General features: G+C 37.2%; 2 protein-coding genes across 7 annotated transcripts in view; both read right to left on the bottom strand.

Moving 5' to 3' along the window:
• The window catches only part of LOC131935965 (dematin), a 43765-nt gene that overhangs the window by 3769 nt on the left and 12210 nt on the right, over positions 1-27786 (bottom strand). The window contains exons 1-9 of one of the 6 annotated variants that reach the window (XM_059292728.1): positions 23607-23683; positions 19028-19444; positions 7279-7337; positions 6200-6265; positions 3628-3687; positions 1952-2105; positions 1716-1763; positions 1434-1454; positions 318-503 (exon numbers count right to left, since the gene is read on the bottom strand). In XM_059292728.1, coding sequence (XP_059148711.1) covers positions 318-503; positions 1434-1454; positions 1716-1763; positions 1952-2105; positions 3628-3687; positions 6200-6265; positions 7279-7337; positions 19028-19444; positions 23607-23610 — 1015 coding nt within the window. In that variant the 5' untranslated portion in view covers positions 23611-23683. Of the gene's footprint in view, positions 1-317; positions 504-1433; positions 1455-1715; positions 1764-1951; positions 2106-3627; positions 3688-6199; positions 6266-7278; positions 7338-8700; positions 9071-14600; positions 14937-19027; positions 19445-23606; positions 23684-27786 lie in introns of those variants that run through there. The other 5 variants (XM_059292732.1, XM_059292730.1, XM_059292733.1 and 2 more) reach the window with 5 other exon arrangements.
• LOC131935966 (uncharacterized) lies at positions 25626-27738 on the bottom strand. The gene is made up of 2 exons (XM_059292735.1): positions 27286-27738; positions 25626-26160 (listed from the first exon to the last, which is right to left on the bottom strand). The coding sequence occupies exons 1-2, from the start codon at positions 27559-27561 to the stop codon at positions 25726-25728; spliced, it is 711 nt and encodes a 236-aa protein (XP_059148718.1). The 5' UTR covers positions 27562-27738; the 3' UTR covers positions 25626-25725.

Below are 27786 nucleotides of genomic sequence, written 5' to 3'. Positions count from 1 at the left end.
GGAGAAAAATCAACAAAGTCAGTTCTCGTAAAACTTATGTTAATGGAGTGGAATGTGAAGTAAAGACAAGTATTTTAATACTACATATTTCAGTAAAAGTAAAAAAAGTTAATATAAAGAGAATCAAATATGAGTGTAAATAAAAAGACAGCAAGATTTATAAATTTCATATTGAATAAATGTGGACAAAAACTGCATAGTTACAAATTTCATACCAATGTGAAATGTGAATGAAAACACACTGAAGACATGTGAAATGTGAATGAAAACACATTGAAGACATGTGAAATGTGAATGAAAACATGCTGAAGACTCACAAATTTCAGGTAAGATAGCTGCAGGTGAAGCAGGTGCTGGCCAGTCGTCCCTCTCAATTTTATCTGGCTCATTTGGCAGCTTTGGTTTGGCACTAGGAAACATACTCATGCGGATGGGCTCTTGGGCTCGGAGGTCAGCTGGGGATGAGCTGCGCCTCACCTTGACAACACGACGCTGACCTGACGCTATGAGACAAATGATTCAAACATAAGCTGGGAACTAACTTCTACAACTGTGTCTCAAATCTTAAGTCTGTATCAAGCCTTTGTTAGACTAGAGAAGTTAACTTTACCTGCAGTATTTTAAATTGATATTTATAATGTAATCATTAAAAAAATGACATGTTTTTAAAATATGTTCATTTTTACTTTCTCGTATATACGAAGTATAGAGAAAGTCTTGTAATCGTGCAAAAAAAAAAAAAAAATCGAGATTTTTACAAATCTTGACGTTTTACACCTCACTGATACGGAAAAACATAATTTTGCAATCTTGTCCGTATGTCTGTGTGTCTGTCTGTGTGTCTGTCTGTCTGTGTGTCCGTGTGTAAACACGATAACTTGAGTACCGTTACAGCTAGGTTGATGAAATTTCATATATAAGTATTTTATCAAAATCGTAGATCCGTATCAACTTTTGAGCGATTTCCGATAACCGGAAGTGGTACTTTTTCTACTTTGAATTTTTCAAAAGCCTATAACTTGAGTACTATTTCAGATAGATAAATGAAATTTGATATGTAAGTAAAAGATCTAATTCTCTACCTTCTGTCAAATTTTGAGTAATTTCCGTTGACCGGAAGTACTTATTTACGCTATTTCCGATTTCTCAAAAAACGCATGTAAATTTATAAAGTATTAATAAGATTGCGCACTATTATGCACATCTTTATTTAGCGTTCACTTGGTGTGCATTTCTTTTTTCTACGAGATTATATTCTATTTTTAAAAATTTGAGTAATTAAAATGGATTAAAAATTATGTCTAGAAGTCTATATCCCGAGTTGCCATCCCCCATAGTGTTATATTAGAATATTCGAGAAAGTTTAGGGGAGATCACTCCCGGTTTATTTAGTATTAGATACCAAAGGTTACAAAACTCCACACAATTCTTACCAAGTGCAGCCATCCCAGAAGCTGCGAGAAAATAAAATAATAAAAATAATAAATGTGTATAAATAAATATAAACTTTAAAACAAAATAATTGAAGTTCTACAACCTTATCTAAAAAAGCAATAAAAAACATGTGTCCTTCAAAAAAATCGACTAATTGGACGAGAGTGGTTACAGAATTGTTAAGATATTTTTAATAAGACTCATTCAAATAATGTATTTTTTTTATATTTAAAAAACCTGGCAATAGTTGAAACAATTGTACAAGTGTTTAGCAACAGTACCTTTCTTCCTAAGAAAATCTGGAGGCTCTTTTGAATATGTGAAGTTTGCTGGAAAAAAAAATCAGGAGTCATGAAAACTATTCAAATCATCATAGAAATATATTAGCATATGAAAATATTTTTTACAATGCAAAAATTAAATATTCAAGACAAAGACACACATTTTTTTTTACAAGTTTTAAAAGTCAGGCGTGAAGTATAAGTTTAAAACCTAAAATGAGTTATAAAACACTGACCAGGGCGATGGAAATGAGATCCACTAACTGCCTTTTGTTTCTCTTTAGGGTTCAGGGCAGCACCCTTGACATAGGCTGGCCGTCCCATGCCTAGATAACTTGTGTTGTAGAAACGTCCAAAGTTGGGCTCGGATTTTCTTGAGTCAAGGGAATCCTTTAGTGCCGAAGATGCAAGAAATATTAGTTTACAGAAAGTTTGGTAAAACTATCAACATAACAGGTCCAATTTAATTTAGTTAGAAGAAAATTAACTATCGATAATTTGATTCCCTATAGAGCCAAATTAAACCCTATGTATGTTATTTTTTTTTGTTAACTAAAACTAAAATTGCATGCTACTCAAAATTGACATATATTTAAAATTAATTTAAAATACATTTTTTTAGATTTTAGATGTTAATTAAATTTATAACATTGGTGAAAGTAGTTGTAGTGCATTAATTAATTAATACACCAGTATAATATGCTTTAAAATGTTGATTAGAAGAACTCACACTTATAAAAGATAGGTAAACAATGTGTCAAAAAGAATACAAGCAAAAAACAAGAAACAAATGTAAGAAAAAAAGATCATTGTTTATAATTCTAATCTTCTTTTAACATTAGTTGTTTTTCCTCTCAAATCCAATCATGCAAACATTGGAACACAGATAAAAATAGCTAACAGCATCTTGTCACAAGTCTGGATATTTTATACTACAGCAGTCACATTGTGAGCTGATTATGTTGTGTTATATCTATAAGCCAATGGGATTGGGCATTACATTTACAGATGTCGAAAACCACACAATGAGGAAAAATTAAATTAGGCCATTAGAATGATTAAAGTTAATTAGTAATAATATAATGTGGTTAGATCTTGAAATAGTTTTAAAAATGTCTATAAAATTAAGTACACTACATTACATGCTGATGATAAAATAAATGTTTACAACACACAACTATATAATCTTAAAGAACAAAAGTAAAGTAAAATATAAGTTAAATTACTTAATTAATATAAAAGTACAACTGCATCAACAAACAAATCTACAAGAATAAAAAAAGAAAATACAACACAATCTTGCTAGAAGAAATTCATTAAGTTAACAAAAAGTTCTTTAATTATTCTTGACATTGGGCCAAAAAGATAAGGCAAGTTGGAATCAATTATGCAATGGCACACAGTAGCCTCACAGCTATTTGTATTGTATCTTAGATACCTTCACATGAGGATAAGACACCTTCCTACTCTAGCTTGATCTAATTTAATACTTGGAAAAGCTATTTGTATTGTCTTAGATACCTTCACACAAGGATGAAGACACCTTCCTACTCTAGATTTATCTAATTTAATAGTTGGAAAATCTGTTTGTATTGTATCTAAGATACCTTCACACAAGGATGAAGACACCTTCCTACTCTGGATTTATCTAATTTAATAGTTGGAAAATCTGTTTGTAATGTATCTTAGATACCTTCACACAAGGATGTAGACACCTTCCTATTCTAGATTTATCTAATTTAATGGTTGGAAAACCAAACAAAGTGAACAGAATTTTCTTGACAACTTTGACAAATGTGAGCTGGTAGTCTAGAAACAAAAGATACACAAATCTGAGGGTAAATAAAGATAGTGTTGAACTAGACTAGGGCAGGTCTACACTGTGACAGCTGGGCTACACCAGGACACCAACCTGTTTACTGCTGCTGGTAGACCAGGGGAAACACATCCCAGTCAGTGAGTGCATTAAGCACTGACAGAGAGAGGAGTACGTTAGTCAAGTACAAACATTACATCTTACACATATCATTAGATATCTACTTCAATGGTTAAATTTATACTAAAGTTAATCAACCAACACTTTGTTATTTAAATTATTAAACTGAGGTAATCTCTGAATAGAAGTTATTTTAAACAAATTGAACTAAAAATACAAGTAAAGTGAAGGCAGTGGTCAAGTGACGAGAGGCTAGGTTTATTGGTCCATATTAGGAACAGTAACATTTGCTGCATCAGATGATATCAGGACTAGTAACATTTGCTGCATCAAATGATATCAGGACCATTAACATTTGCTTCATCAAATGATATCAGGACCAGTAACATTTGCTTCATCAAATGATATCAGGACCAGTAACATTTGCTTCATCAAATGATATCAGGACCAGTAACATTTGCTTCATCAAATGATATCAGGACTAGTAACATTTGCTTCATCAATTGTGACATACAGTTGGTCAATCATTCAGTAATAACCAATATATGGTTTCTACTTACAGTTGATCATTTATAACCAATATATGGTTTCTAGTTACAGTTGGTCAATCATTCAGTTATAACCAATATATGGTTTCTACTTACAGTTGATCATTTATAACCAATATATGGTTTCTAGTTACAGTTGGTCAATCATTAAGTTAAAAATGTAAAAAATAAAGCTCTAAGACTAATTGAGAAAAAAAGAAATTGTTAATCTATTCTAGCTTCTGTAAATAATTGTAATCCATTTTCTTCATGTAGCTATATCACATACCCATCCGTATAACTTTATCCTACTCCACTGCATGTAGCCCTATCTTACTTATTCATCAGCATATAGCTCTATCCCATTCCCCTGCATTATCTCTCCACTATTCACATAAAACTCCACCCCCCCCCCCCCCCCATATCAATAATATCAATTTTTTAAAGCACATTATTCTACAAAGGTAAAAAATGAAAAATAATTCTGATGGAATAATTGCTTAGAAAAAAACTCATCATCACATTTCATTCCAAAGCATTGCTTGGGGGAGCAAATATGTATTATGCAACAATTCTCCCATAACTACAACATATCCTGTGACAATTCTCCCATAACTACAACATATCCTGTGACAATTCTCCCATAACTACAACATATCCTGTGACAATTCTCCCATAACTACAACATATCCTGTGACAATTCTCCCATAACTACAGTATATCCTGTGACAATTCTCCCATAACTACAGTATATCCTGTGACAATTCTCCCATAACTACAACATATCCTGTGACAATTCTCCCATAACTACAACATATCCTGTGACAATTCTCACATAACTACAATATATCTTGTGATGATTCTCCCAAAATTACAGTATATCCTGTGACAATTCTCCCATAACTACAACATATCCTGTGACAATTCTCCCATAACTACAACATATCCTGTGACAATTCTCCCATAATTACAACATATCCTGTGACAATTCTCCCATAACTACAGTATATCCTGTGACAATTCTCCCATAACTACAACATATCCTGTGACAATTCTCCCATAATTACAACATATCCTGTGACAATTCTCCCATAACTACAGTATATCCTGTGACAATTCTCCCATAACTACAACATATCATGTGACAATTCTCCCATAGCTACAGCATATCCTTTGACAATTCTCACATAACTACAATATATCTTGTGATGATTCTCCCAAAGTTACAGTATATCCTGTGACAATTCTCCCAAAATTACAGTATATCCTGTGACAATTCTCCCATAACTACAGTATATCCTGTGACAATTCTCCCATAACTACAACATATCCTGTGACAATTCTCCCATAACTACAACATATCCTGTGACAATTCTCCCATAACTACAGTATATCCTGTGACAATTCTCACATAACTACACTATATCCTGTGACAATTCTCCCATAACTACAGTATATCCTGTGACAATTCTCACATAACTACACTATATCCTGTGACAATTCTCCCATAACTACAGTATATCCTGTGACAATTCTCCCATAACTACAGTATATCCTGTGACAATTCTCCCATAACTACAACATATCCTGTGACAATTCTCCCATAACTACAAATTCACCCCCCCCCCCCCCCACCATAACACGCAGACAATTATTTATAAAAGCCATCCTTATGTTGTAATATTAACTTGTTATTGAACAGGAAAATCTTAAATAAAAATAAATCCTTACTTAGTTTACACTGCACCTTCAACATACATATATTAAAAAAGTAATTTAAATTTGACATGAGCCTTTTAACTTACTTCAGCTGAGGTTAAAAATATTTAAGTATGTAAGATGACAACCAACATGAATACAATAAAACATTACTACAATTAAGTAAGAACAGCTTCGTAGCTGTGACTGTTCTGTTAACATCAGCGTGACTGTCAAGGCTTAGATGAAAGTTGCTCTGTAAACCAAACACCCTGTGCAAACATACAACCCAATGCTAGCACTAATGGTATGGGGCTACGTACCGAGTGGTTCCGCTTGAAGCTACTGGTGGTGGAGGTGGAGTTGAGAGAAGCTGAGGGACTTGGGAGCTACAGCAAAGCACAGCCCATCATGCACACACAGAGAGGTGGTGGAGAAACAGGCAATCAGCAAATAAGGGAGGCAACAAAAGATCAAAAACTAAGTGAGCACTAGTCGTCAAATTATTGGCTTTGGCATGATTAAAAAATTAACTGTGAGTGAATTTTCACAAACGAGAATATTAATGGTGTTTTTTATTTTAAAATCATAACTACACACAAATTAATATAAATAAGTCAGTGAGTTATTTATAAAAAAAAATTCATTAAAAAAAAAACAAACATTTTTCATGTTCTCAGTAACCAGGTAGCAATAAAAGAAAATTAAAAAAGAAAATTTCAAACTCATGCCATTAGATTTAATTTAAATTGAATGAACAATTTATAAAACTAACAGAAAACATTAAGCAAAAAATAATATTCTACGAGCTTCCTTCCCCTACCATTCAATCATAAATCTTCTGTATCATTGAGATTTAAAATAGAACCAAACTTCTTTTAGAAAGAAGTTTATAAGATCTTATTAGGTTGAATCAACAACTTCAATGTACTAAAAATGTTAAAACTGATCTTTGAACCTTTAACAAGCTGCTATTGAAGGCAAACTACATTTTTGTTTCCCTCACATCTAAGCTGCATTGTTGACAGTGTTGTCCAAAACATTTCAATACAACAATGCAAAACATTGATACAAAATTCTAGCTTCATAAGTTTGTATTAATGAGATTAAAGGAAAAATAATATTGTTTAGATTTAGGCTCTAGCTGTATGACATTTTTAATAATTTTACTGACGAACTTTAGTAGACCTTATAGTGCCATACTTATTATCCATAGCTTCGATTGACTGATTAATATTAATTCAAATTTATATCTAATATTTGTTTTTTTTTAATAATAAGGCCTAATTATAGTTGATATATTTTTTTATTTAACAAGAATCTGATTGTTTTAAAAAGTTTTCAATCAAGCCATGCTGTTAAAGAGAGAGAGAGAGAGAGAGAGATGTAAGATAAAATGTACCTGCTGGTCAGTGGGGGACAGAGCCTCATCATCACTCTGATCTGTGCCTGAGTCTGGACCTGAGGAGGAGAAGAGCATTCATGGTGTTTACATTGTTTCACTACTTCAAACATCATAGCACCAATCATTCAGGAGCAGAAGAACATTCATGGTGTTTACATTGTTTCACTACTTCAAACTACATAGCACCAATCATTCAGGAGCAGAAGAACATTCATGGTGTTTACATTGTTTCACTACTTCAAACATCATAGCACCAATCATTCAGGAGCAGAAGAACATTCATGGTGTTTACATTGTTTCACTACTTCAAACATCATAGCACCAATCATTCAGGAGCAGAAGAACATTCATGGTGTTTACATTGTTTCACTACTTCAAACATCATAGCACCAATCATTCAGGAGCAGAAGAACATTCATGGTGTTTACATTGTTTCACTACTTCAAACATCATAGCACCAATCATTCAGGAGCAGAAGAACATTCATGGTGTTTACATTGTTTCACTACTTCAAACATCATAGCACCAATCATTCAGGAGCAGAAGAACATTCATGGTGTTTACATTGTTTCACTACTTCAAACATCATAGCACCAATCATTCAGGAGCAGAAGAACATTCATGGTGTTTACATTGTTTCACTACTTCAAACATCATAGCACCAATCATTCAGGAGCATTCATGGTGTTTACATTGTTTCACTACTTCAAACATCATAGCACCAATCATTCAGGAGCATTCATGGTGTTTACATTGTTTCACTACTTCAAACATCATAGCACCAATCATTCAGGAGCATTCATGGTGTTTACATTGTTTCACTACTTCAAACACCTGAGCAACAACCATTCAACTGTAATCAGAATGTTCATACAAAGTTTCTTTCATGTGTCTCTTAGGAAAGAAGTGGGGGGGGGGGGGGGAAGGGTGACACAAGCATGTCACTCCACCCCCCCCCCCCCCCCCCACAGAACACAATATAATTTATACACAAAATATATTACTGAAACCAGTGCCCCCCCCTCCCCAATATTTCAAGTCTCCCCCCCCCCCTAAGAAAAGGTGTCTGAAAGAAACATGGTTCATGTTATTTCACTACTTCATACACCTTTATTAAAAAAAATAAAAATAAACAACATCTCAAAATATTATCACCATTACTCATGATGTTCATATAGTTTCATTACTTCATAAACCATAACTTACTACTTCATTAAACGGATACCCTGTCGAACTGGATAACATTTTTAGCTCATTTATAATCTACTAATCAAAATATGGGGGGGGGGGGGGGGGGGGGAAATTATTAGCTAAAATTAATTACTTTAAAAATTGAAAAAATAATATAAGAGATCTAGATTAAAATCTAGTAATCATGAGCTAACAGTTTATAGATAAAGAGAGACAAAAAAAACGAACCATGATGTACTTTGTGTTTGTTTACAACCATCTCACTAACGAATCCGTTCCACTAATTAGTGACAGATTCCGTCAGTCCAGCTAACTGGCTCAGTAGGAATGCGATGTTTACCAACTTAAAAACTACACGTGAAGGTGCGGTTTTTAGTCTATCCTATGTTACTATATCGGTAGTCACTACGTCATCAGCACCCTAAACGGATATATGCGCGGCGATAACAATAGCTTTATATCCAGACGCTTGTTCATGCGAAGCCAAAAAGGGGAATCCCCGAGCAATCCCCCTTGTGCTATAAAAGGTGACCTATACACAACAGAAATGTTGACGGTGTTGTTCATTGCGCCCTTGAGATAGAGCCTATCTAAAGATCAAGAAGAAATTTGACAGAAAATGTGTATAGTTTGTTTTTATCAGTGAAGTTTGGTTTATCGGCTACTTCAGACTGCTAGTGGACAGCTGTAACAAGCCAAGATGGCCGCCAGTCAATGTGATTGGTTATCTGTATTGTAGCTTGAAGGACAGAAGATGCCCCATATAGGCTGCTCACAATGTCGACAGGTTGTATAGTGGACCAAAGGATGTAAACTAGGGGCAAGCTAAGGGAGAACACGCACAGCGACATATAAACAATAAATATCATGGGGAGGGGCGGCGAGAAATCTAGAATCTGCCCGGGTAATATAATGCGCAGTCAACCAGTCGTTTGGGGATATAATATAACACGAAATGTCCACCACTCCCCCTCAAGTCTGAAAAGAAATATAATCTTCATCCCTAAAGAGGATACGTGAAATATCCCCCCCCCCCCCCCTCCCTTCTCTTCCCCAAGGCAAGGCACACGAAATGTCCTAGTCCCCAAAAGACATAACAGGACATAAACTATTGCAACTCGCCATCTACCTGTCTTCACCTGACAAGCATGAAAGCAAACAAGCCAGGTATCCCAGCTGTGGTGCTACCTGTCGTACACCCCTTTCTGCAAGTGGTCGTGATTAAAGAGGACGGGTAGCGGCACCCACAGTAGATCAGAAGAAAGGGGCAGTAACACAATGCTTCTCTCTGTCTAAACGGGAGCAACTCAGTGTGAAAACACTCTTCAAGCTCTCCAGGTAATGCCTGCATAAATTCTATTAACCAAGATTATGTTTACACCTCTTTGTTGCGGATATACCTACACATAGTTTTCATTATACAAAAGTACAACGGATATTTTGACACACTGTTTTGATGGTACAAAACATATCGTTTGGTTTGTACAACGACACATATGTATACATATACTTTTTTTCTATGACAGATATATCACACATCGTTCTGTTAATAGTCAAGTATAGCGGACAATTTAAAAAAAAAACTGACGTTAACATTGTGTGTAAGCGGCAGTACTACATCATACGATCATAAAACCCTCCTGACAAATATTTTATTACCAATGTAGTAGAGTGTCACAACAATGACTATATTCACGCAGCTATCCTTAAAAGTACAATCTTTAGCTCATAATAAAATCTCTTCAAGTTAAAATTTTAGTGGCTTATTTAGGATACACAGTTTACAGACGAACCCTCCTTTATACAATGCCAACACTTTTAAACCTATTTTATAAAGTTTTTTTTTAAAGTAAAAAAAAAATATTCCCCAGGAGAAGGCCCGATTACAGGTAACAAGTCACTAAAATATAAGACCCACTGTTACAAATGGGGCGAGAAAATGAGTGCACTACCCGTGGTGTTAAGCCACATTGTGTTAAATTACACGTTATTATACATGTGACTAGAGAGGAAACCTTTGTACAAAAAAAAAAACGATGGCTCTGCATGTTTAGGCGTAATTTAAAGATAAATACGCAACACACTAGGTACAGTAAGGACATAATCTGCCTCACTAATTTATCTAGCACTAAACCAGCACACCAACTTTATTGCAACAAGAGTCGTACCCCCCCCCCCCCCCCGACACAATTCCTCAGCTTCTGATAAACTTGAGCAGGTTTTTGTTCTACCACACAGCATTGGCTGGTTGTAATCTTGTAAAGGTCAGGGTACATCCTGCTGTCTCTGTGACCGTCTCCCCCTCCCTCCCGTCCTGCTATCTACACGCCATGAAACATCTTATTACATGCAATAAAACATGGCACGGGCTTGACATTTAGAGAGCTGGACGACACATTATTTTAGCTGAATGCATGGATGGGACAGACACTGTAGCCTGGCAGTTTATCGGCATGTAGCAGGGGTCATTCAACAACCTGTAACGTAGTCGTACAACAACCTACAACAAAGGACCATACAACATACAACAGCCTGTAGTAATGACCATACACATACAACAGCCTACAGTAATGACCATACACATACAACAGCCAGTAGCAAAGACCATACACATACAAAAGCCAGTAGCAAAGACCATACACATACAACAGCCAGTAGCAAAGACCATACACATACAACAGCCAGTAGCAAAGACCATACACATACAACAGCCAGTAGCAAAGACCATACACATACAACAGCCAGTAGCAAAGACCATACACATACAACAGCCAGTAGCAAAGACCATACACATACAACAGCTTGATGTAAGGGCCTGTAATAATGACCATTCACATAAAACAGCCTGTAATATTGACCATTCACATAAAACAGCCTGCAGCAAGGACAACTGCCTCTAACAGTGACCATAAAATAGCCAGCAACAATGCAAAGACTAAGAGAAAAAACAGTTTCAACATGAAAGTTGTTGATCAACAGCGGGGAGCAATTTTAATTATCTCGTGGTATAAGCCTTACAATAGCCTACACAATGTCGTGCTTGTGAAGCGTTTTTTTTTCAATAGCGCATTGTGTCATGAATAACTTAGACAACATCAATTTTACCCACTGTAAAATACAACCAGATAAAAGAACGGGGAACCCTCACAAACACAGGGGAATGGGGAGAGGGGAGGTAACTCCGAACCCTCACAAACACAGGGGAATGGGGAGAGGGGAGGTAACTCCGAACCCTCACAAACACAGGGGAATGGGGAGAGGGGAGGTAACTCCGAACCCTCACAAACACAGGGGAATGGGGAGAAGGGAAGTAACTCCGAACCCCACAAACACTGGGTTGATTGTTACACTGTACCCCCTCCCTACCTGAGAGACGAGACCAGAACAAACAAATCACAACCAACATGTTCAACCCCAGATGACACAACGATGAGATCAGCTGATAGCCCCGATACAGCTGCAGCTATCAATAGCGCCATTATCGGGGGCCAGACACCCAGTAAACACTTACCAGATATTCAACAGTTTGTATACAATTTTTTGGCTTCACAGAACCATGTCGGTCCCTACATTTCCTTACCCAATTATTACTATACGTGCCAAGTTTTGAAAATAGCCCGGTATCACTTGGAGCCGCTAATGCCGGTGTAACGTGGGTAGCTAATGCTGGCCTAACGACGGTACAGGAACTGCAGATAAGATAAGAGCAGCACCAAGGTAATATTGATGAGTTCCAGCAGTTGCACCAGGTATTTGCCACATCCGGAGATAATAACTCGAGAAATATGTGCTAGCGGGGCCTAAAAGGACTCCTTTACATTGTATATGTATATGTATTTGTATATGTTTATGTATGTTTTTGGATACGTATGTGTATGTTTTTGGATATGTATATGCATATATACATATATATATATATATATATATGTATATGCATATATACATATATATATATATATATATATATATATATATATATATATATATATATATATATATATATATATATATATATATATATATAAGTCGTTACAATGTAACAGGGGTCAAGATATATATTGATTTTATATATATATGTATATATATATATATATATATATATATATATATATATATATATATATGTATATGTGTATATATATATATATATATATATATATATATATATATATATATATATATGTATATGTGTATATATATATATATATATATATATATGTATATGTGTATATATATATATATATATATATATGTATATGTATATATATATATATATATATATATATATATATATATATATATAAGTCGTTACAATGTAACAGGGGTCAAGATTTTGACTGTTACACTACCCATATTTGTAACTATACTTGACTACTGACTCCAATTCCTACTCGGACTAACAGCGATACCGGAAAACAAACAACAACACACATGCAATATTGTATCGTCCTGCCGGCGTTTTTATAAGAACCAAAGAGTAGACTACACGGCAAATGGGTTAGGTGCAGTTTGCGGTGATCGATGATATAAGCTATTAAAAAAATAAACCTACAACCACAAACATTACAAACCAGGTGTTTGGAGAGGCCTAATGCCACCATAAAGCAGAGATAACAGTACAATAGGCCTAAATAAGGAGGTTAACCAACAGTGGTAAGGGCTAAAACGCACTGAGTCATAAGAAAGGGCGGTGACCTAGTTCAGATATGTGGAACAAACAAAACACCACAAGTCCTACTGTATTGGACATGAATTTCTGCACCTCACATACAGGCGCATAATCAGCTGGATCTATTCAAACACTTTCAACCATTGTGGGACGAATACTTTTGTTGCCTTGCAGGTAGACTGCAGGGTATGCGGTGAAAAAAAAATACCGGATGTTTATTTTCAGAACACCAACCTTCATTGTACCTAACTCATTATCGATTTTAATTGATTGCTGTCATGTTCTGATGGGTGGGTGGGGGTAGGGGCATTAACTATTTAAAAATAAAAAATTAAGAGAAGAAACACGCAGAACTGTCAATAACTGACGTCATCGGCGTGAACTTTGGCCTACTTATTTATTTGATTTCATCAACATTCCCTGAATGATTGAAAAGGGAGGTAACACAGGCGGAAGTCCAAGAGTAAAAACAAGAGGTTTTAAAGTACACTATGTGGCAACACTTCTACCAGCCCAGCGACTGATGTGTTTAACCCTTCAACGGCCGGTGGTGTTAACACGGCCTCATCAGACGGTTCAATAACCAATCAGCATTCGATCAGCTGTCGCCGGTCGCAGAGTTTCACTAACTAGGCACCCAATTATCGATGTGCAGTAATAAAAAAGAACGTAATTTTTTTTTAAAAATAAAAAGTGCCATCCTACACTGACCGCTAGAACCAACGGGCGCTAGAATGGCTAGACAGTAAACAACCCCAGTGGCAGCGAATAGACGGCAAGATTACAATCAGCAGTTCACTCGTTCATTACATTTGGACAAACAAGGGGCAGCACTCGTCACTAACGTCACTAACTTAGTTTTTATAATGAAAAAAAAACTTGCTAACACTAACAGACAATTTTAAAAAAAATCATAAAACAGTATTAGGTTTTTTTTTTCTTCTAACAGACAATTTTTTTTCGGGGTAGGGACGCATTTAAAATCCCCTCCTCCTAAAAGAAATTCTGGACAGTATATATCGTGTAATGTTAAAATAAAAAAAAAACACTAATAGCTAGCAAAAAACAGCATTAAAAATAGCTTTACATTTTAATGGCCTATTGAGACTTGATTACGTTAAAGGTCGATGTGACTTAGCGAGCAGATGTTTGATATGAGGTTAAGAGACGCTAGCAACAGTTATTGACCAGAAGGATGGCAAATGTCCTATAATAGATGGCATATGTCCTACAAGAGACGACCAATGTCATACATCAATTAACCAATGTCCTTTAACAAATACTCAATGTCCTACAAGAGATGCCTGATGTCTTACTTTAGATACCCAACGTCACACAAAAGTTGCCCAATGTCCTACATAAGATGACCAATGTCCTATGACAAAGTACAATGTCCTAAATAAGATGCCCAATGACCTACAACAAATACCCAACGCCCTACAAGAGATGACCAACTTACATGTTATCCTCACCGTCAGAGCTGGATTCGATGGTCCTTTCTTCATCTTCCTAAGCTTACAACGTTCTCCATTCTACTCCAAAAAGAAACAAACACTGCACCAACAATGGAATCCTTTCCTCACAAACCACAAATCAACACGCTTTGTTTTCACCTACAACAGTACCTAAATTTTCCATAGCGTTGATTGCAAACAAGGCCAGTAGAATGTGTCACCATATCCTGAATACCTGGCCAGGGATTATGAATACCTGGATGGGGGAAACACTGAAATGGATACCCGCAATGTCGGATCACTGACACAACAAGAGAGAACACATGGACGTGGTTGGACCACTGACACAGCTGCTGTATTGGTACACGGCGGACAGTTTAAATACTAGTTCGGTCCCGTTCAGGTGCTGCGCCCTTGTTGAACTTCAACAAAGATTGTCGTCCCATGGCCAACAAAACCAGGGTTTGAGCATTTCAGCAACGACAACAACCTAAGTACTGTCTAGTTGTGGTCATACCGGCTCTCTTCGTAAAAAAAAGACAACGACATACTTTAAACAAGGAGAATAATTATGGTATTTGAAACTAAAATTTGCACAATTTAGGTAATGAAGAAATTCTATTCCAATACACATCAGATAACAGTTTGACTACCGCACAAATACCAGAAGAGAAACAACTTGTACATGTAGATCAACATACACGTCTACTATGCAGAATGTTCACTTGGGAGCTGTAAGCTTAAAGCAACTGTAAAAATTGGGTGACAAAACTAAGACCATGGGCACACATACAGAGCGTTAAAACCTTGAGAAGCAGCCCATTATTGGGTGAAAATGCTAAGTTGTGAGTAAGATCGCAACAGCTGCTTTCATGCAAGTTCAATCAAAAAATTAATCAATCGAAAATAAAAAGGAAAAACCCAAAACCTTTTACCGATCGATGTTATCACTGTGGCAAATATTTAGTGCCTTGGGCAGTCACGTGATACGGTCGCCTTCCAGCATAGCCTTTAGTGGCGGGGGGCGTGGTCAAATGTCCGGAGCTTCGTGGTCAAATCACCGGAGCTTTGTGGTCAAATCACCGGAGCTTCGTGGTCAAATGACCGGAGCTTCGTGATCAAATCACCGGAGCTTTGGGGTCAAATGTCCGGATCTTCTGGATCAAATGACCGGAGCTTCGTGGTCAAATGACCGGAGCTTCGTGGTCAAATGACCGGAGCTTCGTGATCAAATGACCGGAGCTTCGTGGTCAAATGACCGGAGCTTCGTGATCAAATGACCGGAGCTTCGTGGTCAAATGACCGGAGCTTCGTGGTCAAATCACCGGAGCTTTGGGGTCAAATGTCCGGATCTTCTGGATCAAATGCCTAGCTTCGTGGTCAAATGACCGGAGCTTCGTGGTCAAATCACCGGAGCTTTGGGGTCAAATGTCCGGATCTTCTGGATCAAATGCCTAGCTTCGTGGTCAAATGACCGGAGCTTCGTGGTCAAATGACCGGAGCTTCGTGGTCAAATGTCCGGATCTTCTGGATCAAATGCCTAGCTTCGTGGTCAAATGACCGGAGCTTCGTGGTCAAATGACCGGAGCTTCGTGATCAAATGACCGGAGCTTCGTAGTCAAATGACCGGAGCTTCGTGATCAAATGACCGGAGCTTCGTGGTCAAATGACCGGAGCTTCGTGGTCAAATCACCGGAGCTTTGGGGTCAAATGTCCGGATCTTCTGGATCAAATGCCTAGCTTCGTGGTCAAATGACCGGAGCTTCGTGGTCAAATCACCGGAGCTTTGGGGTCAAATGTCCGGATCTTCTGGATCAAATGCCTAGCTTCGTGGTCAAATGACCGGAGCTTCGTGGTCAAATGACCGGAGCTTCGTGGTCAAATGTCCGGATCTTCTGGATCAAATGCCTAGCTTCGTGGTCAAATGACCGGAGCTTCGTGGTCAAATGACCGGAGCTTCGTGATCAAATGACCGGAGCTTCGTGGTCAAATGACCGGAGCTTCGTGATCAAATGACCGGAGCTTCGTGGTCAAATGACCGGAGCTTCGTGGTCAAATCACCGGAGCTTTGGGGTCAAATGTCCGGATCTTCTGGATCAAATGCCTAGCTTCGTGGTCAAATGACCGGAGCTTCGTGGTCAAATGACCGGAGCTTCGTGGTCAAATGTCCGGATCTTCTGGATCAAATGCCTAGCTTCGTGGTCAAATGACCGGAGCTTCGTGATCAAATGACCGGAGCTTCGTGGTCAAATGACCGGAGCTTCGTGGTCAAATGACCGGAGCTTTGGGGTCAAATGTCCAGATCTTCTGGGTCAAATACCCAGCTTCGTGGTCAAACAATCATAATAATAACTTATTTCTTATACGTTGGCGCTGATTGTGTACACACAAATCATTTAGACAAGATAATGTAGAGAGAATCTATTAAGGCCACTGTCAGGGAATGAAGTATGAGGCCGAAGATAGGGCCTACATGGTCACAACGTTAAACATAGAGCGAGTGATAAATGATTAAACGACCGTCCAATTGTTTTTTTCTTGTTAAACTTATCTAACTACTGTATGGCATTCCATGTGTGCACAAACATGACCTCTTCTGGGCTTAAACTAAACGCAATGAGTGGGGCTGGGCTGGGTAGGAGGGGGGATAAATACCAAATAAGAACTAATCTAACTAAAATCCCGATCAAATATTCATTAATCTGGCGCACACCTGCGAACCTCAGCGTCATGTTACACATCATAAAACTCACGACCATTCCCCAGATGTGTTCTAGCAAAACACATGCAATGGCCAGCAGTTTTAAGCACATTAAAAACAGATAGCTGTTTACTGAAACAGGCTGCACATCACAAACAGATTGCTGTTTACTGAAACAGTCTGAACATCACTAACAGGCCGCTGTTTAATGAAACAGGCTGCTGTTTAATGAAACAGTCTGCACAACATAAACAGATCGCTGTTTACTGAAACTGGCTGCACATCACAAACATATTGCCCTTTAGTGAAACAGGCTGCACAACATAAACAGATCGCTCTTTAGTGAAACAGTCTGAACATCAGAAACAGATCGCTGTTTACTGAATCTAGGCTGTACATGGTGGGTAATGTGGTGTTTTGTTAGCTTTGTTGGGACTTAAGCACATCTCAGGGAACCACAAGATGGTAAATGATTTAAATATCTGTAGTCCTAATATTTAATCACAGGTCAGCAGTAAAGAACAAATGACTGTTGACCCAAAAGTCTCGAGTTCGGATCTGGGTGAGTAATATTATGGTATAATTAATTCGTTCACAATGTTTATCTGTCTCGGATGACAACATACAAATATCTAAATAGTTTTAATAAGGGGCAGATGATCGGCATACTAAAATCTCAAGCTACTGTTTTATATAAAGCAAATATTTTGAGTTGCATGTGTTGTTCATTATGAACAAACAGAATGTAAAAATTTAAATACAAATTGTAGAAAACAAGTAGAAAAAAAAACAAAATAATAAGTGCACTAAAAATAAATGAAACGATCTTGCATTCTTTATCAAAAGCTACCCCTTGAGACCAGAAGGTCAACAGAAGAGATGAAGTGGAGTCAACCTGTTTCTGTGACCTCTGCATAAGAAGGGGGTGTAGTTAGTTCTATGACCAGCTGACTTTACTTTCCCTAATGTCAGGTACCCATTAAAGCTGGGTGGACTCTGGAACATCATAACCCATACATTGATATTAACTATAAATAGTAGATGGTCAAAGATCCAGATGGAAGTTCTTATTTCCACTAACAATAGAGGAAATAAATACCGTGTTTATTGCCTCTCATTCATGAGAGGATATAAGTACCGTGTTTATTTCCTTGACAACGTGTGAGAGGAAATAAGCACCTTATGTATTTCCTCTATCATTGGCCAAAATAAGCACTACAGCTCCAGGTAAACCAGCACAGAAAAACTAAATAATTTCCCTTATTCTAATCCGAAAGTCTTAAGTTTGTATCCCCGGTTCCAGTTTGTAGCTCATCCCTGAGTCCACCCAGCTCTCATGGGTACCTAACTCACATTAGGGAAACAAAGGCACCTGAGCATGGTGTTGAACACATTATCCAGTTTATATATGGGTCAAGGTCATTGAAACAGATGAACTCTACTTCTTCATCTGTGCCATGTATCTTGTGCATAAAATGGCAAATGATGATGATAATCCCCTTATGCAATCAATGCTTCCCACAAAGAAACTTAATGTTTTTCTTGTAGAAGTAAAATAATAAATAATGGATGTTTCACTTTTAGGTAAGTTTCTACACAATCTTAGACATGGATAAAGAAAATTTGTACAAAGTATTTGAGTAGCTCAGGTGAAAACACTTCACACACCTCCCTCCCCCACCCCCACTGCTCTTTTATGTTAGTGAGAATCTAATTAAGTCTAGTACTCACTGAGAGGTGGACTCCGAAGCTGCCCATTAGCTGCAGGTGTGGATGTGGCTTGTGGTTTGTGCTGGCTGATGGAGAGATCATGGTTCTCACTGATAACTAATGGAGTCAGGGGTTCTAACTTCCTTTGATCCATAGACACAGGAGACTGCTGGCTTGATGTCATTAAAGCCTCCGCTGGTTGGTTCTCTTCAGATTTTTTAGACTTCACCTTAGCTTTGCCAGACATTTGAGAAATATTTTCCTTTTCACTAGTTGAACTATCCTGTGGATCTGAACCTCTGCCCTCTAGTGCAGTCTCTGCTGCCTCATCAGCTCTTTTGGAAGTTGAACTTTTAGGTGACCTCTTTGGTAACGGGGAATCCTGACTCCCATCACCTCCCCCGGAGGTGTCTCTGGCGTGTTTACCTGGCTTAGTACCTGATTAATTAAAATAATTCATTTTTAATTAATCAAGAAACACTGCACATCTTAACTAAGTTTAAATGAGTATCATCAAAACCTAAACATAACTGAATTCCATGTTTTTAAAAACCTACTATCAGGTACACAAATGATATAAACTAGATATCTGTGCAAATAACTTTCAGCAAGTAAGCTCTCAATATATAAGCCTGTGAATGTAAAGCCCCACACAGGGAGGATTAATAACATAAAATTAATCAATAATTGTGGAGATATTTTATTGGTTTATTTTACTATCCATAATAACATGCTTTAGTTTTCTAATAGTAGATGCTCACATTAGCATTGTGTCATAGCCATAGAAATATGCAACAATGAATTATGTATGTGTATAAATAACTTAATAGTTACAAGCTCAACAAATTGCTAGTGTGTACCTACATTTTACATATATATGTATACACACATTTTTATATATACATATCAATAGGAACTGTATACATATATAATTTTTAAAATAAGTGAGTATGTGTATTTAAATTAATTTATTTTCATTGTCTAGTTAGGAGTATTTTATCAAAATCTTATAAGGCTATTTAAATTCCTCTAGTGATGACAAAAGCTATGATCAGCATTGTAGATAATAAAAAAAAAAACACCACTCCTGGCAAACACACTGGTCAACTAAATTATTCAGTTCTTTGGTACTGGAAATAAAAATACTTTCCTGGTCTATTTTTCAGTAGGTTCCTCAAACCAAATCTTCTCTAGTAATGTAAATACTGAAGTACACAAACTTGGAGTAGAGAAAGACAAGATCCACAAAGCAACAAGAAGCTGAGACAGCAGTGAGATGAGTAACCACCTCCACCACAGCCGGTGTGTTGAGCCGACTCTCACATAAAGCAATCTCACAATGTCTGGAGCACTGGGCTCACCAGTAAAATCAATACTCCCAGGGATCAATAATCTTGGCTGGCACATACCGGCATCAGGCTGACACACTAGCAGCCAGCAACAGCACGTCTAACAGGCAGTTTCTATTGATTGCATTTATAATTGTAATATAACATTTCTCCTGGGATGTCTATTCATGCAGTGTCAATCAGTGATGTATTTTTTTTAATAGCATCATTTAAAATAAGGTGTTCAGTTATGATTTTTTTTTAAATTGTTATTGACTTCATGAGTTCAAATAAAGTTGATATGATGAGCTGCTCTGAATGTAAGCCTCCATTCTTTATGACCATGCTAGACTTGTTTTAAAAGCTCATTAAAAGACAGCTGAGCTGTGGTAGCTCTACACTCAAAAGAGGCTATACAGCTTTGGCTAGCTATATAACATATTATATATCCAGCAGTAAACTAGCGTTTTGAAGCATATTATACTGTAAAACTTTTTAAAAATGTGGCTAAAATAGCAAGAAGCAATTGAAGTTTATATAAAAGGTGCATGTAAAAATGTAAGTATTTAAAACTTATAGGCCTACATTTTGTTTTAAACATTCTGATTGCATAACTATCTCTTTAATTCAACAGCATGGACTTCAAAGAGAAAAATTGTGTCTGCATCAACAAAATTTTTAGGATGCCCAAGTCAACTTCTGGTGGGAATTCAAGGCAATACAGAACATCAAACACATTTTTTGTTAAACACTGGAGATGCAAGTAAATAGTTTTCTTCACTTTTTACACTGATGACCATCTTTATATTTGTAATCTTTTGCCCATGTTTAGTTTTACATCCTCATTTAGATTTAAAGTAGACCTTTTTGGTGTCATAGAATAAAGCTTGGGCTTGGCCACTATTTGTAGGTAATTCTCAAACATTAACATCATTTGTTGTTGGACTCAATAAACATAAAATCTACTCTAGAAGGGGTGTATGAATCAAATAAGGAATCTGGCTACTGGCTCGTTAACTTAAGATTCGGCAGGGTAGAGATTTAATGCAACTACTACCTAGTATTTTATTATCTGATAAACAAAAAAAACAAACATTTATAATCAACTAGTTAGAAAGCATTGCTTTGGAACAAAAAGACATAATGCAACAACATTTTCTTGAGGCGGAACTACCATTGCAAATGGTGGCATAGCGAGTAGATGAGAATTTAGAAATTTTATTTTTTTCTGAGTCGATGAGAGTCTTGAAATTTTAATTTTTTTCCAAGACAATGGCATAGCATTTTAGTCATATCTATAAAATGTTAATCTATAGTTTTGTCTACCAGGAAGAGTTTCAACAGTGGTTCAGGTTAGTGCCAGTTCCGAGTGAATGACTGCAAGACTGAGCATCATATTATTATTTAGCTAATCTTTCTAGCAGTATACTATAACCCTCAAATCAAATCTTCAAACAACCAGGAATAAAAATAAATTTTTAACTGTATCATATTTTAAGGAGATTGCTCAACTTGGAAACTAAAACTAAAGGTCAAGTAATAATTCTAAATTGTAAGTTAAAAAAAGCTGATGTGAATCATAAAAAAAAGAAAAAAAAACAATGCTGACTGATGAGTGGTAAGTTTGGACTTGATTCTTGACAAGTAAAATTTTAATATTAGCAAGCAATAAATTACATATAACAGCTTAAACTTAACCAACGGAAAAAAGCTGACTAGGATACATTAGGATACATTAATAATTATAAAATGAGCTACAATATTTGTCTATTTACTTGACTGTTTTAGAAAATTGTAGCAGAACAATAAAACAAGTTGAAGTTGATTGGCCAATAAGTAAGCTATACACGCAATTTCTTTTACTTAATACTAACATAATAACTGGTTTTTATATAAATCTTCAGAAGGGCAGCACAGTATTTTAAAATATTTCCGACAGTTAGTAGATCCATCTAGATCTAGTTGCAACCTGTCAAGGAAAGCAATACTTACACTATGAAAACATAGCTTGGCCATACCCACATTTTTACCAGTATTAGTATCTGCCCCTTAAGTATCCTAAGTATCAAATTATATCTAGTTAATTTCAATGCTTTAGCAATACCAGTACCAGCTGTATAAGTTATTTAACTTAAAAAAAAATAGAATTTTAAAAAAGATTTTTCTCAAAGTTAGATCTAGATTTTTATAAATTAATTTAATCATTAATCAGAGTCCTTATTTCTACAACAGACAAGCTGACAGCTAATTTATCCTTGTATATGGGTGTTGTTAAGGGTAAGAAATGTAATAAAAACCAACAGAGGCGTAGCGACCCTTCCCGGCGCCTGGGGACAAACTTTCAATTTGGCGCCCCCCTCGGGAGCAAATTTTCGATTTGCACCCCCCCCCCCTCAAATTGCAAAAAATGCAGCTAAAATGACATTTTAATTTGTTTTTACAACCCATTTTGGCACCCCCTAGTCTGTGTAAAATAGTGACATCAGACATTTAAGTAGGCTAACAGACTAACAGTTGAAGTACTACAATCTAGGTCTAAATAAAATTGAAATAGGTTAGGCACTAGGTCTATCCATCTATGGTCTATAGGGCCTAATACTAGTATAATGACTACTATTACTACTAATACTAAAGTAAAGTGTAGCCTAGTACTAGATCTAGTAGTAGATCTAGATGGTCTAGAGTCTAGCTTGATTACTTACTTAGTCCTTAGGCCTAATTAGTAATTAGTAGCTAGATCTAGATCTAGATCTAGATGTAGTCTAGAGTCAGAGATCTTGAAATTTAGACTCCAGAATCTAGATTAGAATCCTAGATCTAGAATCTAATTAATTTGGCCTATAGTCTATAGGCTAATTATTAATCACTAATCTAGAATTCTAGATCTACTTCTAGATTAAAATGTAGGCCTAAGAAATAATTAATAATAAATTCACTAAAAATAGGCCTAGGCCTACATTTTAAAATTTTAATTATCTAGGTCTCTCGACTAGATTTATGATCTAGATCTAGGCTAGTACTAGATCTAGATCTAATAGTAGAGCAGAAAGGTCTAGATCTAGATCTAATCTTACTCTTAGTCTAGCTAGATCTAGATCTAGATCTAGAAGAGTTAAGCCGATTATCACGATTAGTCAGTCACAAGTTCTTAGTGAAGTACTGTAGTGAAGTGTATTTTTAGTAGTCTAACTACTAACTAACTAAACTCTAAACTTATTTAAAACGTAATCCATTTCATTAGCTGTAATTAGTGACGTTATTAAACTACTCACCCATTTTAAGCACTAGATCTACTATTATGAATAATCCAGCAAAGATGAGCGCAGGATAAACAGGTCACTTCTAAGTCTTCTAAGTAGACTAGCTGGCTACTCCTGTTGCAGATGCTTTGGATTATCGTCCCGTTTACCGACCTTTACCACCGAAAATAGCTGAAGAGCACAACCACCTTTACAGATAATTTTACAGATCCGTTTCTCTAGAAATTATTTCATTACATGATGTCAATACTTGAGCAAACAACGTCCACTGATTTATAATGATAATTTCTTGATTTTACACTTATCAAGCTCGGTGCAGTGTTGTCAGTCAAGTTAAGCGCACACTAGACAGATATCCATTGTTACACCTGGGCCAGGGCGAAGTCAATAAGCAAATTCAAGTGCTCCAACTCTAGATAAATTTAGCAAGCTAGTAATGTTACAGCTTATTTCCCTTGGGTCGTTTTGAAAATATTACAAACAAACCAGACCGACATTGAAGACTTACCTTTTGGTTTTTGTGAAAAGAAAATCAACTTTGAAAATCTGATGTTTTCTTTGGCCAAACTTCATATAAAATCAAACACACAACTTCCATATGCTGTTAATAATATTATTCTCTTAGTAAAATGAGATCTAGAAGGCTACTTTAAAATTCTCCACTGGAATTTTCAATTTGGTTTAGGGCCTTACTAATTTTTCATTTAATTGGATAGCTGGATCGGCTATTGTTTAAAGAAAATAAATATTATGCGCTTTTTACTATAAAATTACATTATTATGCACGAATAAACTCTCAAGCGCTATATTGAACGAACTGTTCTTAAAGCATGTCCCACAACTTCACAAAGCCTATCCATGTTATATGTTTATGAACCTAAATTCATTTTAAAAAGCACCCGCTATGATCTATGATTGTCAATTTAGGTTATTCAAATGCACGTTATGAAAGGAAAATTTAAAAAAAAATTAAATTATATATATATATATATATATATATATATATATATATATATATATATATATATATATATATATATATAATTTGTATAGTTACAGTGACACTACCGGGCAGCGTGAATAGGTTAATCAATCAGATTTGGATAAATCGGTGTACTATTTTAGAGTCTACACTTTATTTAAATGTAAGAAGTAAAAGTAAAGAATCCGTTTTAGACTAGCGATACCTTGGCATATGAAGTAGAGTTCATATGTTTCTTGATCTCGGAGTATGAAGGGAAAGTGTGGTCTGCACTTTACCCTTAAGAAAGTTTGACTCAGGGACGTCTTATTGACTTGGACCCGATTCGAACTCAGGACTTTCGGTTTAGCAGCCTAGCGCTCTACCGCTTAGGCTGGTTTAGCAGCCTAGCGCTCTACCGCTTAGGCTAAGCCGTCCCATAATTTGATTGTAGCTCCAAGATTACTTGGAGAAGATGCTTAAGTACAAAAAGGCATGAGTGTGTTGGGGGCATTAGCAACCTCCCCTCCCAAGGACTTCCAAAAAACGACAAATGTCTGACGCTAAGCAAATGGCTACATAGCGTTCGTGTCGATTTCGTAAAAAAACATACATTTACGTTATCAAAAAACATTATCCTCTGTGGAATAAGCGTAGGTCTATGTGCACTAAGGGGGGTCTGTAATTTTGTGACGGTGTGTGATGTAATAACAATTGATTAAAACTCTATTTTGACAGAGTTCAGACAAGATTTTGAAAAAATATAGCTGTTTAAAAAAATTCAACAGCAATTTTGAGGGGGGGTTGTAGGCTGAGGTGTGACGTCATTTTAGGGGGGGGGGTCTGGCTTTTTGTGGCGACGAGTGACGGAGGGGAGGGGGGGAGGTAAAAATCGTCAAAAAAGCGTGACGTCATTTATGGATGACCCCTAACACACACACACACCACATACACACACCACACCACTCAACACACACACACACCCATGACAAAATCCTTCATACGCCTCGTCTATTGCAACGTCATATAATATATCGCTAGTTGAAAGTAAACAACGCAAAATACTGAAGGAAAAAATCTAAAGATGGTTTCTTTTATTGCCTAGTTTATAATTTTACTCATTAAACATTTGAAAAAAAAATATACTGTTTTTAATTTTGTTTAGTTACTTTACACCATATTCGGGGCTGACGAATGCCGAGTCACACTGTCTTTTTTTCCTTTCGAGCTTTTGGGAACTAGATTGTCCATGTGATGGATCTTCACGATCTGATCTCTAGGAAAGAAGATGTCGATATGAGCCTGAATCCCCAGGGCGTCCCCTGCCGTTCTATCCTGCATGATCTTATGCTGGTCCAGCAAGACACGTGACTTCCGCCAACCTCGGAGTTTCTTGGCCGGGATGGAGCTGCAAATAGCCACCAGCCATTTGTTCAGGGTGTCCCTAGCGCCGAAGTCGAGCCAGTTGATCTCACTGTTACAGTTGGGCTCGTCGGGTACGGCTAGAACCCCGTCCCACGCACGGTTTGATGGGTCGGGGACACGGGACAGACCCTTGACGTTCGTCAGGTCATCGCCGAAAGAGATATCCTTGTAGAGGTCATCCTGTCGGGGTCAACAAAGGACAAGCATGAAGTTTGGCTCAATAACTTGTCGTTTAATTTACGGGGTTGTACGCAATCAGGTCAAATATACGACAACTAAACAAGTCAGAGAGGCGACGGATGTTTAGGTTTCAAGTTAGTTCTAAGTCTTAGTTATTTGTTAGAAGAACTCATATAATCATAAAGCTAAAATAGTTGATACCTCTACTTGAAGGTCAAAGATTAATATACAATACGTCAAACCCACATGGAATAGCCTCTAAACTATTATAGACTGTTAGCTAGTAGGTCTCGAGTTCGGATCCCCGGCTGGAGTCTGTATAACGTCACAGAGTCCACACAGCTCTGAGAGGTACCTGACTTAACAATAGGGAAAGTAAAGGCGGCTGGACATAGTGCCGAGGTAATCGGAACAGGCGGACTCTACTGTATGTGCTCTTGAACATGAACGGGTAAAGATGATGAAACTATTATAGGTATAAACCTAGAACCCCCTGTGGTGATGTAATGTGTATGAAAGGTGAATACGTGGAACGGGTCACTGCGTGTGTGTATGTATCATGTAGTGAGACGCGAGGCCGGGTGTGTTGACGTGTATGTTGTTGTACGGAGTGAACGAGGGTACAAGGGAAGCGACTGGTCGGGTGACAGTGGCTGTGTTGTGAGAGAGAGAAAGGTGGTGTGTAGGGATGAACAGTGTTTCTTCCAGACTTTTTTCTCCGGGGGGGCACTTGAAATTTTCGGGGGGGCGGTAAACTTTCTTCGGGGGGGCGAACACTGTTAAAAGTATATATTTTCTATATAAATTATATAAATTTCATTTCGTTCGGGTGGGCGGTAAAAATTTTTCGGGGGGGGGGGGGGGCTTCGCCTCCCCGAAGAGATGCCTGGAAGAAACTCTGGGGATGAATGCGGAGGACAGTTGAAGGTTGAGTGTCAAAGCAAGGAGGTGGATTTTGGGACTGGAGGCACGGGAGATAGAGAAATAAAGAATACTGTAATAGCCTCAATCGTGTTGTGCTTTCTTTGAGATTCAGACGCCCTCACCCCCCCCCCCCCCCACACACACACAGGTTCGCGTACGGTACTCACTAAAAAGACCATACAGTCTACTTTAAGTACTCACCAAGAAGACCACAGTAATTAAGTTGGCGTTTTCTTTACTCGACTCATACAGTCTTAGAGAGGAGTCAGAGTGCAGGCGCAGGTAGATGTCCCGCCATTTTCGCCCCTTCTGCCGGTGGATGCCACAAGAACAGAACCGCCCACACGAGGCAGGGGCCACATCGGCAGACCAGCGATAGAATTTACAAGGACCGACGGCGATGGGGAAGGAGCGCCCCGGTCCTGTCAGATGTGTACCCGGCTCAGCGGCGCCGTGCACAGGGTAGGCGTCAGCCATTTGCTTGCTTCTGAGAGCACATGCCTCACATGCGACGTAGGTCAGATCTCGATGATGTGCTTTAACGTGATGTTATCTAAAATGGTATGTTTGTGTTTAAAAACACTGTGTCTGTATCATGATCCATGATGCGCTTCAATCAAGCTACTTCCGCACCGAAATACACATTTGTGAACTTCCTGTTAGACGTGCAATAATTTAGCATTCTGCATGTATAAAAATTTC

Source organism: Physella acuta, unplaced genomic scaffold, assembly GCF_028476545.2.
Source record: "Physella acuta isolate Inbredline_101_S28 unplaced genomic scaffold, ASM2847654v3 ptg000164l, whole genome shotgun sequence".
Taxonomy (NCBI): Eukaryota; Metazoa; Mollusca; class Gastropoda; family Physidae; genus Physella; species Physella acuta.
Note: the sequence above shows the minus strand (reverse complement) of the source record. Positions and strands in the feature narration are given on the sequence as shown.

What these genes read in the sequence shown, in the direction of transcription:
- LOC131935966 (XM_059292735.1), bottom strand. Translation starts at nt 27,561, where the DNA reads ATGGCTGACGCCTACCCTGTGCACGGCGCCGCTGAGCCGGGTACACAT. An exon ending in TAATTACTGTGGTCTTCTTG is followed by an intron (nt 26,161 to 27,285) that starts GTGAGTACTTAA and finishes TGACCCCGACAG; the next exon opens with GATGACCTCTACAAGGATAT.